The sequence below is a fragment of the Bos mutus genome, chromosome 25 (assembly GCF_027580195.1).
Source record: "Bos mutus isolate GX-2022 chromosome 25, NWIPB_WYAK_1.1, whole genome shotgun sequence".
Taxonomy (NCBI): Eukaryota; Metazoa; Chordata; class Mammalia; order Artiodactyla; family Bovidae; genus Bos; species Bos mutus.
Window position 1 is genome coordinate 27,488,205 of NC_091641.1, and position 16,585 is coordinate 27,504,789.

Here is a 16,585-nt window from a genome sequence, read left to right on the forward strand (position 1 = left end):
GACCCTGGAGGGACTGTCCCTCTGTCCCTTCCGAGGTCAGCCAGTTCCTCCAGATGGTACGTGACTCATCGGAAAGCATGCCTTTCACATGCAAACCAACCCACCCTGACTCACACTCCACCTGCCTCCTTTTGAGGCCCTCAGCCTCTGGCCATTGTCCTTGCTATAATCACCCCAGGGCCACGTATCAGACAATGAGGCCCAGTTCCTATGCCCAGAGCAGCTGGAATTACTCAAACTAGCCAATGCTAAACCTGCCGACCCTGTCTGACTTTCCCATGAAAACCACAGCAAGCTCTTGCCTATGGTTCATCTCACCCTGCCCCACTCCAGTGCTTCCCCAGGTGCTCCCACCCCATAGTGTGGAATACCCCTTTCTATTGAGATTGTTCAGTGTAATAAACCCTCTTGTCAATATTAGTCTTCTCTGGTCTGTGGGCTTGCCATACTTGAATAATAATAAAACCTATATTTTAAAACACTTCATGACACTCATCATCAGTTCAGTTCAGTTGCTCAGTCGTGTCCGACCCTTTGTAACCCCGTGAATCGCAGCACGCCAGGCCTCCCTGTCCATCACCAACTCCCGGAGTTCACTCAGACTCACGTCCATCGAGTCAGTGATGCCATCCAGCCATCTCATCCTCTGTCATCCCCTTCTCCTCCTGCCCCCAATCCCTCCCAGCATCAGAGTCTTTTCCAATGAGTCAACTCTTCGCATGAGGTGGCCAAAGTACTGGAGTTTCAGCTTTAGCATCATTCCTTCCAAAGAAATCCCAGGGCTGATCTTCAGAATGGACTGCTTGGATCTCCTTGCAGTCCAAGGGACTCTCAAGAGTCTTCTCCAACACCACAGACACTCATCATAATTACTATTAAACGGTGAACTGTGTACATCTTTAATTTTGTTCCCCAGCTCAAACTCCACTCCCAGGAGACCAAGCACCTCGCCTCTTTTGACCATAGAACTCAGAGTGAGGCCCAGAGCAGGTGCTCAGTAAAGATTGGAAAATTTTTTTGGAGAATTTCTATACTTGTTTGTTTCCAGCTCATCATTTCACCCCCTCACTTCTTCCCTGACACACCCAGCAGAGACGATTGCAAGTAGAATGTAGTATTCAACAGGCTGGAAGGGGTCCACTGTGACCCCAGAATCAGGGCAAATGTGTGGCTGTTAGAAAACCAGGTTAGTATCTACAAGGCATGTTGAATGCCTGGGGGGAATCAGTCTAACACTCTGTCTAGCCTCTGTTATCCTGGATTCCAATCTAAACCTTCTGGTTTTGGGCAAGTTGGTCAATTTCTCTGTGCCTCAGTTTCCTTGTCTGTGAAATGAGATTAATAATTATCCATCTCATTGATTCTCGTTTCACTTTTTCTTTCCTCTTTTAATCAAGATGTTTAATTTACTGAATGGTTGGCTTTGATTTTTTTTCCCCCAAAGTGATACAAAAATTGTTGTTTACTTGCTAAGTCATGTCCAACTCTGTTGTGACCACATGGACTGTAGCCTGCCTGGTTCCTGGGTCCATGGGATTCTCCAGGCAAGAATACTGGAGTGGGTTGCCATTTCCTCCTCCAGGGGATCTTCCTGACCCAGGGATTGAACCTGCGTCTCTTGGGTCTCCTCCAGTGGCAGGTGGATTCTTTACCCCTGCCCCACCTGGGAAACCCTATATCCTGGGCACTGTGCTAAGTAAATGAAAATTTTCATCATTTTTTCCATGATGGGACACAACAGACAGCTGTATGGAACAGGCACAGTATGTGCCATTTAATTTAAAACACTGTGGATAAAACACTATATTTTTGCAATCAGGCTTCCCTGGTGGCTCAGTGGTAAAGAATCCACCTGTCAATGCAGGAGGTGTGAGTTCAATCCATGGGTTAGGAAGATCCCCTGGAGAAGGAAATGACAACCCACTTGAATATCCTTGTCTGAAAAATTCCACGGACAGAGGAGCATGGTGGACTATATTCCATAGGGCTACATAGGGCTGCATTCCATACGGTCACAAAAGAGTCAGACACGACTGAGCCTGAGCAACTGGGCACAGAACAGCACAGCTAGGACATAGCGCCCAGCAGATGGCTACCATTATCATCATAAATTCAAGGTTTTGATGTATTGTGTTATTGTTATTGTTTCCACTACTTCACGGATATCAAGGTATTTTCGTTTTTGTCATCTCCCTGGATTCTTACAGTGGTCCTGGGAGTTGTGCTTAGGAGATTTTTTTTTTTTTTAGCACAAATTACTATTTATTAAGATAGACCATATTTGGGGTCATAAAACAAGATTTAACAAAATTAAAAGGATTTAGATCTTACAAAGTATGTTCTTTAACCAGAATGGAGTTAAATCACAAATTAATAATAGAAACGACTCTGGAAAATCCTCAAATATTTGTAAATTAAGTAGCCCGTGGATCAAGGAAATTAAAGAGGAAATTACAGTGTTTTCAACTAAAACACCATGGCTTGGACTGAGCAAGAGCCCAGCCACCTGGCAGACTGGGCTCTAAGTTATGCTGCCCCTGCTGGCTGAGGCAGGTTTCTTTACCATCTGAGCCTCAGTTTACTCATCTGTAAAGTGGGCTGATAAAATCTCCTAAGCATGCTTTACAGATGAGTAAACTGAGGCTCAGATGGTAAAGAAACCTGCCTCAGCCAGCAGGGGCAGCATAACTTAGAGCCCAGTCTGCCAGGTGGCTGGGCTCTTGCTCAGTCCAAGCCATCGGCCTCCCCCACGTCCCTCCGACTCAGGTCTCCATCTGCCCGCCCCTCCCAGGTCCTGGCTCTGTCCAGCAGCTCCAGGAAGTCCAGTGCAGTGGGCGACGTGGTCAACCTGGTGTCTGTGGACGTGCAGCGGCTGACCGAGAGCGTCACCTACCTCAACGGGCTGTGGCTGCCGCTCATCTGGATCGTCGTGTGCTTTGTCTACCTCTGGCAGGTGTGCTGGGGCAGAGGGAGTGGGATTTGAGCAGAACCCTCGTCCTCCTTGTCCCCTTTAATCCTGTCTTTGTCCGCAACCCGTGGGCTGCTGTTATGGCCAAAGTCTCAGGCCAGGGCGGCCTTCACGTTACCCTGGGCAGGATGCTCACCAGTCTGGGCCTCGGTTCCCCTTCTGTCAAATAATGATGATGATGGTGATGACATGGGCACTTTGGGGGTGTGGTATCGGGACTTCCAGGTGGTGCTAGTGGTAAAGAACCTGCCTGCCAATGCAGGAAACATAAGAAACATGGGTTTGCTCCCTGTGTCAGAAAAGTCCCCTCGAGAAGGAAATGGCAACCCACTCCAGTATTCTTGTCTGGAGAATCCCATGGACAGAGGATCCTGGCGGGTTACGGTCTGCTATTGCTGCTAAGTCACTTCAGTCGTGTCCGACTCTGTGCGACCCCATAGACGACAGCCCACCAGGCTTCCCCGTCCCTGGGATTCTCCAGGCAAGAACACTGGAGTGGGTTGCCATTCTATAGGGTCACAAAGAATCAGACATGACTGAAGTGACTTAGCACGCATGTATGCACGCACGCGTGCATCAGGATACGGTTTGAAGTTATCAGTAACGCTGGGGCCACCAGCACTACCACAAACAAAAATGAAAGAAAATTTAGGGGCAGGAATTTACTTAGTTTTTAAAACACATAAAGTAGCCACTGGGGGCAGGGGCGAGGGGCGGAATCAGAACTTAATTCTGACTCCCTTACATCTGTTTTGTGATGTAGGACCTTTTTTCGGTTGCCCACGCAGCTTGTGAGATCGTATGTCCCTAACCAGGGCTTGTACCTGCACCCTTGGCAGTGAAAGCTTGAAGTCCCAGCCACTGGACCGCCAGGGAATTCCCTTCTTTTAAAATTTTTAATTAAAATCAGACCTTGCAGTGAGCCCATACCCTGCTTTTATCACTTGCTAGTTGCGAAACTTTCGCATAACTAGCCCCTCTGTGCCTAATTTCCTCATCTGCAAAGTAATAATGACATATAAACTCTCTCTGGCAAAAATGCTACAGTTGCTAACCCCAATGCCCACCCTTCCCCCTTTACCAGGGTCTCCTGGTGACTTTCTGATGTTAGGGACCGTCTGCCAAGAGGCAGAGTGATGGGTGGTGTCATCTGCAGACTCACTGGGGTCGTTGGTCAGCCTGCTTCACTGCCCTGCATTTTCCCCCGTGTCCTTCCTCCCTTTCTCTCCAATAATAATAGTTAACGTCTGTGTACTTGCTGAGCACCCGCTGTGTGTGCTGGGTCCTGAACTGCAGGGTGGCAAGTCGAAAAGCATCCAGGCTACAAGCTTTTACGGGGGTGGGGTGGGGATGGAAGCAGCAGCAGAGGTACAATAATGATGATAACACATAACTGGTATTCTGGAACATTCCACACACTCACCCACAGCTATTTAGCCACCAATACACCCACCCAGGGGCCCATGAAACCTGGCATGCAGGCCAGATTCCTCCACCTGCTTATGTGCGGACCTCAAGCTCTACAAAATAATCAGTAACTTTTCCAAGAGAGACCCTACTGCCTCCAACATCATACCCTGCATATGGAATTAAAGAAAGGGCCTCTGCCCTTGAGTTGAATTCAGTGAGCGCGTAGACAGCAAGACCCAGCTGTACCCTATAAGTGTTTGTCTTGTTGATTACACATAGGGATGGAGCTCTTTAAAGATCTTCCACTCTGCTCCAGGTGTGGGTGTCAGGCTCACAAACTTTTCTGTAGAGGACCAGGTCAGATTTTTTTTTTTTAACTTTTGTATTTGGAGGATAATTGCTGTACAATGTTGTGTTGGTTTCTGCTGTACAGTCAAATCAGTCATGACTATAACTATCTGTCTATATATTTATATCCCCTCCCTCTTGAGCCTCCCTCCCACCCCCCTTCCCACCCCTCTAGGTCATCAGAGTGCCAGGCTGGGCTCCCTGTGTTATGCAGCAGCTTCCCACCAGCTGGCTACTTCACACATGGTAGTGTGTATATCGGAGAAGGCACTGGCACCCCACTCCAGTGCTCTTACCTGGAGAATCCCATGGACGGAGGAGCCTGGTGGGCTGCAGTCCATGTGGTCGCTAAGAGTCAGACACGACTGAGCGACTTCACTTTCACTTTTCTCTTTCATGCATTGGAGAAGGGAATGGCGACCCACTCCAGTGTTCTTGCCTGGAGAATCCCAGGGACCGGGGAGCCTGGTGGGCTGCCGTCTATGGGGTCACACAGAGTCGGACAGGACTGAAGCGACTTAGCAGCAGCAGCAGCAGTGTGTATGTATGTCAGCGCTACTCTCTCAATTCGTGCCATCTTCTTTCCCACTGTGTCTACAAGTCTATTCTCTACATCTGCATCCCCATTCCTTCCCAGCAGATAGATTTCTTAGTACCATTTTCCTAGACTCCATATATGTGCATGAATATGCAATATTTGTTTTCTCTCTTTCTGTCTTGACTTCACTCTGTATAACAGGCTCTAGGTTCATTCACCTCACCAGAACTGACTCAAATGTGTTCCTTTTATGGCTGAGTAATATTCCATTGCATACAGGTTCCGCGTCTTCTTTATCCATTCATCTGTCAATGGATATCCAGGTTGCTTCCGTGTTCTGGCTATTGTAAACAATGCTGCAGTGAGCATGGGGGTACATGTGTCTTTTTAAACTGTGGTTTTCTTAGGGTGTGACATTCTAGGAGCAGTAGGGTCTCTCTTAAAACTATTCAACTCTGCCCTTCTAAGCGGCTACAGACCATACTAATCAAACAGGCCTGGTGGGGTTCCAATAAAGTCACTTATGGACACTGAAGTTTGAATTTCACATAATTTCCATGTGTTGTAGAATCTTCATTTGATTTTCATTATCAGTCATTTGGTAGTGGAAAACCTATGGATCATTTTGTACAGCTTGAGGTCTGCACATAAACAGGTGGAGGAATCTGGCCTGCATGCTGGGTTTCATGGGCCCCTGGGTGGGTGTATCAACGGCTTATTGACTGTGAGTGAGTGTGAATGTTCCAGAATACCAGTTGTGTGTTATCATTATTACACGTCTGCTGCTGCTTCTACCCCGACCCTCCCCATGAGGGCTTGGAGCCTGGATGCGTTTTGACTTGCCGCCTTGCAGTCTAGGACTTAGCACACATAGTGAATCCTCATCAAGTAAATAGATGTTAGTGCTTATTATTGGAGAGAAAGAGAGGAAGGACACGGGGGAAAATGCAGGGCAGTGAAGCAAGCTGACCAACGACCCCAGTGAATCTGTAGATGACACCACCCATCACTTTTGTCTGCCTCTTGGCAAACGGTCCCTAACTTCAGAAAGTCACCAGGAGACCCTGGTAAAGGGGGAGGGGTGGGCATTGGGGTTAGCGTTTATAGCATTTTTTGCCAGAGAGAGCTTATTTAACCTTCTGTTCATAGTTCTCTGAGTATTCTCCCAGCTCTGGCAGGCGTTTGCCTTCTGGGAGCCTCTCCATGTGACCCCTGGGTGGCGATATTGCTGCATAAATGAAACAGACGGGCTAGCTGTTTCATTTTACTGTTTCAGCCACATAAAAATCGTTTATCCTCTTGGCCACTTTCACATTTTCCAGAGAGAGAAACCAAAGAGGGAGGGAAGAGACCTGTCCCCAGTCACAAAGCTGGTGGGGGCAGGGCAGCCAGAGAAAATACAGGACATCGAACTAAAGGTGAATTTCATATCAACAGAAGTATTTCTTATTGTAAATCTATCCCAAACATGACATGGGATATATTTACACTAAAAACTTATTTGCTGTTTATCTGAAATTCAGATTTAACTGGGCTTGCAGTTAAATATATTTATTTGCTAAGTGTGGCAACCCTTGCGGGGGGGTGAATTGAAGATTCAGCTAATGGTTGTATAACAGCAGCCCTTGCTACAGGCGGTGGAAACAGCTCCACTCCCCTCTAATATGAGGAAACTGCAGCGTAGGGAGGGTTACTATCTTGCCCAGGTGTTGCTGTTCAGTGGCTCAGTCCTATCTGACTCTGCGGCCCCATGGACTGCTGCACGCCAGGCTTCCCTGTCCATCACCAACTCCCGAAGCTTTCTCAAACTATGTCCATCGAGTTGGTGATGCCATCCAACCATCTCATTCTCTATGTCCCCTTCTCCTCCTGCCTTCAGTCTTTTCGAGCATCGGGGCCTTTTCTAATGAGTCGACTCTTTGCATCAGGTGGCCAAAGTATTGGAGCTTCAGCTTCAGCAACAGTCCTTCCAGTAAATATTCAGGATTGATTTCCTTTAGGATTGACTGGTTTGATCTCCTTGCAGTCCAAGGGACTCTCAAGAGTCTTTTCCAACACCACAGTTCAAAAGCATCAATTTTTTGGCGCTCAGCCTTCTTTATGGGTCCAGCTGTCACTTGCCCAGGGCCACACCAAAGTGCGGCATAAATTCAGGATTGGAACCCAGATCCCCATCCAGAGTCTGTTTTCATCATAGTAGCCAGGCACAACCCTGCCCATCTGGATGCATGTCCTGTCATGACTATGACCGCCCCCTCCATCATGTGAGGTTCATCATTTTTCCCTCCCCCACCAAACACAGGTGGGCTCCATCTTCCGCGTGTTCCCTTCTAAGGAGCCCAGGAGTCCCGGTCTCTATGACCTGGTGGCTGCTTTCATTGGACTCTCTGACACCTCACTGCCTTAGGACCTGAGTCTGAGCATCACAACCATCCACAACCACATCCACAACCAGCCCCGTATTGACAGCTGGGCTCCTGGAGGCGTCTCATGACATCCAGCCCCCTCTTTATCCAGCTTCTAGGGCCATCTGCCCTCACCGCCATCGCTGTCTTCGTGAGCCTCCTCCCTCTGAATTTCTTCATCACCAAGAAGAGGAACCACCATCAGGTTTGGCATTTGGAAGAAGGGACACTCCAGGCTGGAAGGGGGTGGCAAGCCTGTAGGTCTCAGGACCCGTGCTGGTGCAGGGCAGCGGGGAGGAGGCAGGTGCAGGATAGGGGTGGGGGCTTGTGGCGGTTGCAGAGAAGGAACATTCCAGACTTCCTATCCTATCCTGTCTTCTTCCCTCTGGTCCCAGCAAGAGCAAATGAGGCAGAAGGACTGTCGGGCGCGGCTCACCAGCTGCATCCTCAGGAACGTGCGGACGGTCAAGTACCATGGCTGGGAGGGAGCCTTTCTGGACAGAGTCCTGCACATCCGGGCCCAGGAGCTGGGCGCCTTGAAGACCTCCAGCCTCCTCTTCTCCGTGTCTCTGGTGTCCTTCCAAGTGTCCACGTTTCTGGTGATGTCACTCTGGTCCCCCTGCAGAGCAAGGACTCAGTGGGGGGGAATGCTGGGGGTGCGGGATGAGGGCTCCCCATATAGGCTCATGGGGTCACCATCACACCGAGTGACTGTCACAGACTGACCATCACCTAGCATGACCATCGTATCAATAACACCCAGAAACATAACACCACCAACCCCTGGAAATGAACCTCCCACCCAGTGACATTTAGAACCACAAGTGCCACCAGGACCCAGAGTACTCCATGGTGGCTGATACCTTCAACTTGAGTCATCTTCCCAGAGTCTAGAGTCATAAATCCCACTGTTGTCTAGAACCACGAAAATGCTAACAAGATGGAAAAATGCCTCATCATCCAATACCTGGAACTAAGAGTTTCTGATACTAAGAGTGGGGGCCACATACACACAACTCCCTCCATCAATAGCAGAATTTGGGGGACGATCTAGGTGGAAGAGAAGCCATTGCAACATGGCAGGTGTGGCCATTTGGCCCCTGGAGACCCGCAGCCAGCCTGCCTTCCCTGGCCACATTTAGCAGCTCATTGTCGCCACCCGTGTCTCACCCAGGTGGCCCTGGTTGTCTTTGCTGTGCATACTCTGGTGGCCGAGGAGAACGCCATGGACGCCGAGAAAGCCTTCGTGACCCTCACGGTTCTCAACATCCTCAACAAGGCCCAGGCTTTCCTGCCCTTCTCCATCCACTCCATCGTCCAGGTGAGGCCGCGGGGAGGGGAGGCTGTCCGGGAGGAACCTTGCAGGCTAGGCTGAAGCAAGGAAACAAAACTGGGAAAGAGATGGCCGTTCACAGGGAACAGTGGGAAGAAGCCAGCAAGCATCCTCAAAATAGGCAGCATCACCTTTCTAGCAAACCCATCTGCGAGGATCCATTCTGGTCCCTTTTTTACATTAATACAAATGGATTTCATTTCATTTCTCTTCTTTTACTGTCTCTACTCACACTGTGCCTCCTTGCACATGATAAAAATGAGAAAACTGCTCCAGCTGAGACATTCCTGTTTATTCTTTCATCCCGGAAGACGGGCTTGGGGCTGGGAGTGGAGACACCCCCAGATGGACAGAGTTTGTAATTGTTCCTGATGTCAGGCAATCAAAAAAGCCACCGTCCTCCTCCCTGGTCTGGTCTGCAGAATGGAAGCAAGGAGCTGGGAGCTCACCACCAGCATTGCTCCAACCTCATGCACTTCATCATCCGTGACCTGGAAAGCTTTGTGCTGGTGCCTTGTAAATGTGTAGGGCTTGGTAGGCAGGAAGCTTTCCCAGTATCCTGAGGCACCCGACACCCGAAGTCTGAGTTCGTTTGTGGCCCTTACTGTACAGCTGACCTAAGGCTTTGGTTTCTCCAGGCCCGGGTGTCCTTTGACCGCCTAGCTGCCTTCCTCTCCCTGGAAGAAACTGACCCTGGGGCTGTGGACTCGAGTCCCTCCAGATGCGGTGAGAGCTGAGTTCAGCAGGAGGGGGTGGGAGAGACAAGAGAACCAGCAGGGCCCGCCTTCCCACTGGTGGAATGCCAGGACCCCAGCTGGGGGCTGCCAGCGATGGGACTGCATGTGCAGACCATGCTGTAGGTGGTGTTACTTGGAACAGGCACTGTGTATGAATCCTCCCCTTGTGACTAAGCAAGCTTCAAGCTGCCTACCTAGAAATCATCCGAATCCAAATTCTGGCTCCAGCACAGACCCCAGGATGGGTGACCTTGACCAGTTATTAATCTGCCCGAGCCTCAGTGTTCCCATCTGCAAAATGGACATGGTGATCATCATAGCACCTCTGCACAGGATTGTTGTGAGGGTTGAATGGGTCCTCTGAAGCCTCGCAGTTAGAGCAGGGCCCTGCAGCAAGTCAGCATCCAATGCATTTTAGTTATTATTAGAATTATTATTGGTAAAAATCCAATAATCCAATAAAACTTACGTCAGCAAAGAGAGCTCTAAATAACCCCAGATTGGTGTTTCTGAGGCTCCTCACGGTTCTGGCACGTTTTCAGCTGGGCACAGCCACATTTAGCCGAATTGATGTGATTTGGGTGTTTGGAGGTGGATGCTGGCTTGGAATCCCAGGATTGCCTTGCTGCTGTGTGGCCCAGGCAGTAACAGCCCCACTCCTGGCCTCTGCTTCCCGCTGTGGCAACCCACCTCCACTGTCCTGAGGACCGTCCTGAGGGCCACCAAGAGAGAGCAGGCCCCTGACTCTCGGGAGATGCCCACTAACTAGCCTGGGGTCCGAGATGTCATGCCTGAATCCCGGCAGGAGGCCCCATGGGCCAGAAACCCCTGAGTGTTATTTAAGTCATGACTCTGACATACTTGATCACCTGCCTATGACCGGAGCCTCACCACACCCCCTGCCCCCACCCCAGTCCTTGCACTCTCACACACCCTGAGAGTGAGATTAACACAAACACCAACAGCTGGCAGTGACCAAGCATTTACCATGAGCCAGCACTTTGGAAATGCTTTACTTAGTGATGACCCCCTTGAACCTCACCACGGCACCACGGGGTAGGTGCTCCCATGACCCACCCCCTTTGCAGATGGAAATGAAGACGTACCCCCACACCCCAGACTTAAGAAAGGACAAGCCCCCAGAGCAGGGTAGTCAAACTCAACAAAGGAAAACACAGGACTCCCAGTTAAATCTGAATTTCACATATTAAGAAATTCTGATTTTTTTAGCATAAGTATCTCCCATGTAACGTGTGGGCAAAATTATCCTGAAAAAGTGCTCATGGTTTATCTGAATTTCAGATATAACTGGGCATCCTGCAGTCTGAAACCCTCCCCTAGAGACCATCCAGTTCAGTGGGTGTTGACTGCTTATTAAATGTAGGGTTCTCAGGCCTCACCCTCAAGCAGAGTCTCCTTTATTGGTTTGAGCTGAACCATGGAGAGCTTTGTGTTTTTCAAAAAAAATCTTTCCAGGTGATTCTAAATGTGTATTCAGGGTCTGAAACCACTAATCTGGTGCCTCACTTATTACATGGATAAAATATCTGAGACCCAGAGACATGGGGAGACTATATGTTCCTGGTTACATCAGTGGTCCCAGTGAAATTAATAACACTCCATCTCCAGGGTCCTGGATCAGGTGATAAATTGTATCAGCTGCCCTCTAACCTTTTCTGTGAAGGACCCAATTGTACTTGTTTTAAGCTTTCCAAGTCCTTTTTTCTCTGTCATAACTGCTCACCTCTGCCTTTCTAGTGTGAAAGCAACCCCAGGAATACATAAATGAATGGGCGTGGCTGTGTTCCAATAAAACTTTATGAAAATAGGCAGCAGACAGGGTCTGGCCCCTAGGCTGTGGTGTGCCAACCACTGAGTTATGTAACCATCCGACAGGGAGAGAATGTGACCACTTCAGGGTCACACAAGCCCGTGCGTGGAGGAACAGTTTGTTTAGTGGGGGAGATTTCCTGCAGCCCGTGGGTGTCCTGGAGGAGGGGCAAGCCGGGAGCATCTTGTGTAACTGGCCTGTATGCCTTGTAGCTGCTGGGGAGGACTGCATCAGCATACAGGAAGGCACCTTCACCTGGTCCCAGGAAAGTGCTCCCTGCCTGCGCAGGTACAGCTGGTTGCCCCCGGAACAGCCTTCCCTTGGATGTTGGCGAGGTGGGGGAGGCAGACGGGAAAGCAAGAGTTCCCACAGACGGATGGGGAACAGGGTTTCTGAGCCTTGCCTATCAGGGAGGAGACGCCCCTCTGGTCCCCAGGCTGGTCATGTTGATGTTGATGGAGGCCTGGCCAAGAGGAGCCCCAGGGTCCGGTAAGCCGTGGCGACTTCTGTCCCTGCTATGTCAAACTGGCCATTGTCACCTCCAGCCCCCAGTTCTTTGGCTGGGTCTCTGTGGCAGAAAACCCCAGCCAATAGCAAAGCTCCCTGTGAAGGGAGAGGAAACACCCTGGACTGTATCTGTGTTACTTGTCATCCACTCATTTCATAGTGTTTATTGAGCACTTGCTATGTGCCAGGCCCCGTTCTAGGAACTGGGAATAGAGTGAAGAAAACAGACAAGGGCCCTGTGCTCTTGGGGCTGACATTCTGATGGCAGAGGGTGGGGTGGGGTGGGGGTGGGGCAGCGGGCACAAATGAGAAATCAGGGTGAGGGGGCAGAGTGATGTCAAGGGAGGGGTATGTGCAGTGAGGGAAGGCCTGGCATTTAAACAGAGGTCAGATAACGGGAAGGAATGAGCCTTGCATGTGTTTGGGAGAGAAGCTTTCTAGGCAGTGGGAAGAGCAAGTGCCAAAGTCCTGAGGCAGGTGTGTGCCTGGACCCAGGACTCTCCACCTCTGCATCACTGACATTTGGGGCTGAGAGTTCTGTATGGTGGGGCTTTCCTGTGCCCTGTCGCAGGATTAGCAGAAGTCCCAGTATTGAGAGCAGCCCCACCAGGTGTGACAACTGAAAGAATCTCTAGACTTTGCCACTTGACACTTGTGGGGCACGATCGCCCAGGTGTGTGTGAGAAACAGGACACTCAGCATGGCTGCCGTGATGGTATGCTGGGCGTCCTTCAGGATTGTCAGAACCTCACCTTTCACCCCAAGTGAAGCGGGAACTGCTGGGGCTGCCACTGGGGAGTTGGGTTTGAACAGGTCCCTCGGGCCTGTGTGTGGGGGATGGACTGAAGGGCATGGACAGGGTGGGGGGCAAGGGCTTCAGTAGGGAGAGCAATGAGGAGCCTGTGGCTGTGACCTGGGCAACAGGGGATGCTAGTTAGATCCTCCCAACCAGTACACTCTGTGTGTGAGTACATGTGTACATATGGGTGTACATCTGTGTGTGCACACAGGTGTGTGTGCGAGAGCACTTGTGTATGCACTTGTGTGTGCACAGATTGTGCATATGTCATGTGCATGTCTCTGTGCACATGTGTGGTGTGCGTGTGTATGTGTACTTGTGTGAGGGTGTGCATCTGTGTGCAGTCTGTGTGTATAGTGCATGTGGGCACAGTTACATGTGCCCTTGGGTATGCTGGCATGTGTGTATCTGTGTACAGGTGTGCATGAGGTATGGTGTAGTGAGTGTGCACAGACCCATGTGTGCATGTGTGCATCTGTGTACACATGTGCATGCATGTGTGATATGTGTGCACAGACCCATGTGCACATTTGTGCACGTGTGTGTGGTGTAGTGTGCCCAGACCCATGTGTGTACACATGTGCATGTGGATGTGGTACAGGGCGTGTGAACAGACCTGTGTGTGTGCATGTGTGCATTTGTGTACACATGTGCATGTGAGTGTGGTATAGTGAGTGTGCACAGACCCGTGTGTGTGTGCATCTGTGTACACATGTGCATGCATGTGTGGGCACGTGTGCAGTCGCATGCAGGATGGCAGCTCGCATAGCCATACAGGGGTTGGGAGAGGAAGGGGGCCCCAGACATCCTCTTAGTGGCCCCCCATCCTGGATGAGTTACCAGGAGCCGAGGCCAGTTGTCTGGTGTTCACCAACTCTGCCCAGACTCAGGCTGAGTCCTAATCAGGGACACATCACCCCTTCTGTGTTGCCAGGATCAACCTCACGGTGCCCCAGGGCTGCCTGCTCGCTGTTGTCGGTCCCGTGGGGGCAGGAAAGTCCTCCCTGCTGTCTGCCCTCCTCGGGGAGCTGTCCAAGGTGGAGGGGTCCGTGAGCATCAAGGTGAGGCTGGGCCCCTGCCGTTCACTGGACTGTCCCCCGCCTCTGCTCCTCCTGGTTCACCGTCTCACAGCTAAGCTCCTCTCTGCCTTTCACCACTGCCAAGAACCTGGCTCCCACCGCTCCTCCAAAACTGCTCCCAACCCCGTCCCCATCAGCCTGTTTGTCTTTTAGGGTCCGGTGGCTTATGTGCCCCAGGAGGCCTGGGTCCAGAACATGTCTGTGGTGGACAACGTGTGCTTCGGGCAGGAACTGGATGCACCGTGGCTGGAGACGGTCCTGGAGGCCTGTGCCCTGTGGCCAGATGTGGATGGCTTCCCTGCAGGGGTCCACACCCGAGAACTGGGGAGCAGGTGAGGGTCCTGGGGGGCCTTCATGGGCCAGGGAGGCACGGTGGCTGGGGGCCATTGGTTGCCCTGACCTGTGAGGGAAGGATACAGGGGAGACAGAGTGGGCAACGAAGTAGGGGAGGAAAGGGGCCCAGCTCAGGGCCAGGCACATAGCAAGTGCTCAATAAATAGTCTTTAATGAGAATGGTTGAAAACGGAGACTGAAGAGAGGCCAGGAGACATGGCAGGGGTTGGTGGGGTGGGGGGTGGGGGCTCTCTGGAGAGCTGGGAATGAGGTGACCCAGGCTCCTGCCCTGCCTCTCTGCGTGACAATGGTCAGATTGCTTCCTCTCTCAGGACCTCACCAAAAGATCTGGGCTGAGATGTTTAATAAACAGGATGTGTGCATCCAGAGCTACAGGTTGGGCTGGGATTGACAAACTATGACCCACAGGTCAAATCCAGCCCACCAGCTGGGTTTGTAAATAAAGTTTTATTGGAACCCAGCCACACACATTCATTTACCTGTGGTCCGTGGTTGCACTTGCATGATCAGAGCAGAGATGAGCAGCTGTGACAGAGACTAGGGTCGGGGTGGGGCAGCAAAGCTTTATTTATTTATTTTTGGCTGCACTGGATCTGCGATGCTGCACGTGGGCTTTCTCTAGTTGCAGAGAGCGGGGCCTGCTCTAGTGTCGGTGCACAGGCTTCTCACTGCAGTGGTTTCTCTTTGTTGCAGAGCATGAACTCTGTGGTCCACAGGGCTTTAGTAGCTGCAGCATGTGGGTTCAGTAGTTGTGGGACACGGGCTTAGTTTCTCCACAGCAAACGGGGTCTTCCCAGACCAGGGATCAAACCATTGCAAGATGGCTTCTTAACCACTGCACCACCAAGGAAGCCCCTGCAAACCTTTCAGTAGTTCTTATCTGGCCCTTTACAGAACACATTTGCTGACCCTTGGATTAAGGGGTTGAGAGTGGAAAAATGGGAGATAAAGTTAAGTAAATGGGTAAGGTTTCCTGGAAGGAAGAGGAGAGTTTCCAGGAAAGGGTCTGGAGGAGCCAGAAAGAGCAGCTAGAAGGCACATCTGGGGAGAAAGACAAGGCGTCCTGCAGCCAAGTGGAGGGAGTGGGGTGCCAGCTGCCGTCCACCTCTGTGCACCTGTGCCACACCCTAAACCAATCATGGTTTCCCATTCCCTGCTCCCCTGAAGCCCACCCCGTCCTGGGCCACAGAAGCTCCATCCTTAAAGAGCTCAGAGCCCAAACCTTGGTGTCCTTGATTCTGCCTTTTTCTTACACCCATGTCTAATCCATCAGCAAATCCTGCTGGATCCCCCTTTGAGGTAGACCCAGACTGTTCCACGCCCCACCCCAACATCAGCTCTCCCCACATAATAGCCAGGCAGTAAATATGAGTGGAATGATGAATGAATGAAAATAAGGACTGAAAAGTTCCCACTGGATTAGGCAACAGGGGAGTGACCAGTGTCCATGAGGAAGGCTTTATCAGTGGAGAAATGGGAATAGAATCCGGACTCAAGGGGAGGGAGAGGCAGATGCAGGAAGCTTGGCTGGAAAGGGGAGAGGCCAGGCAGGTGGAGGCTGGGGGCATGTTGTCTTGAGAGCAAGTGCTTCAGGTCGGAGGTGGCCATGGAGGACAGGCACTGTGAGCCATAGCTCGCTCTGGTGAGCAGGCGTGTCCCCCATCACACTGGCATTGTAGATGTAGACCCAGGTTCCTGTCCGTCCCTTGTCACCACAGGGCATGAATCTCTCTGGGGGCCAGAAGCAGCGGCTGAGCCTGGCCAGGGCCGTCTACAGGAAGGCTGCTGTGTACCTGCTGGATGACCCCTTGGCAGCTCTGGATGCCCAAGTTGGCCAGCATGTTTTCAACCGGGTCATTGGGCCTGATGGGCTGCTCCAGGGGACGGTAAGTTTGGAAAAATGTCTCAGAGGCCATAGTGCAAAGGTAGAGAAAGTTCTATCCTACATCTGCTCACCACCACCCTCCTGGAATTCAGTTTTCCTCTTTGTAATGGTCAGCCTTTGCTGTGACCACGCTGCATAACAAACAGCCCCCAAATCTCAGTGGCTTACATCTTCAGTCAATTCTTGCCTACGGGCCTGTGGTTAAACTACCACAGCTCTGCGTCAGGTCACTGGCCAGGTTCAGGTGAACTGTGTCTTCTGGTTTCATGACAGGTTGAAGGAGCTCCTTTACTTCTCTGTTGGGACATGCCATTTTCAAGAAACAGGGCAGTAGCACAAGAAGGGGAAGTCTTCCCACTCTGAGCCCCAGGACATTCCCCCAGCCAGCCCC

At 51.1% G+C, this 16,585-nt stretch overlaps 1 protein-coding gene across 1 annotated transcript in view; it reads left to right on the top strand.

Moving 5' to 3' along the window:
- ABCC6 (ATP binding cassette subfamily C member 6) overlaps nucleotides 1-16,585 on the top strand; it is a 68,229-nt gene that overhangs the window by 21,998 nt on the left and 29,646 nt on the right. The window contains 10 exon segments of the mRNA XM_070362514.1: nucleotides 2,792-2,953; nucleotides 7,782-7,874; nucleotides 8,065-8,268; nucleotides 8,844-8,990; nucleotides 9,641-9,728; nucleotides 11,783-11,858; nucleotides 13,811-13,937; nucleotides 14,109-14,270; nucleotides 14,273-14,287; nucleotides 16,028-16,195. Coding sequence (XP_070218615.1) covers nucleotides 2,792-2,953; nucleotides 7,782-7,874; nucleotides 8,065-8,268; nucleotides 8,844-8,990; nucleotides 9,641-9,728; nucleotides 11,783-11,858; nucleotides 13,811-13,937; nucleotides 14,109-14,270; nucleotides 14,273-14,287; nucleotides 16,028-16,195 — 1,242 coding nt within the window.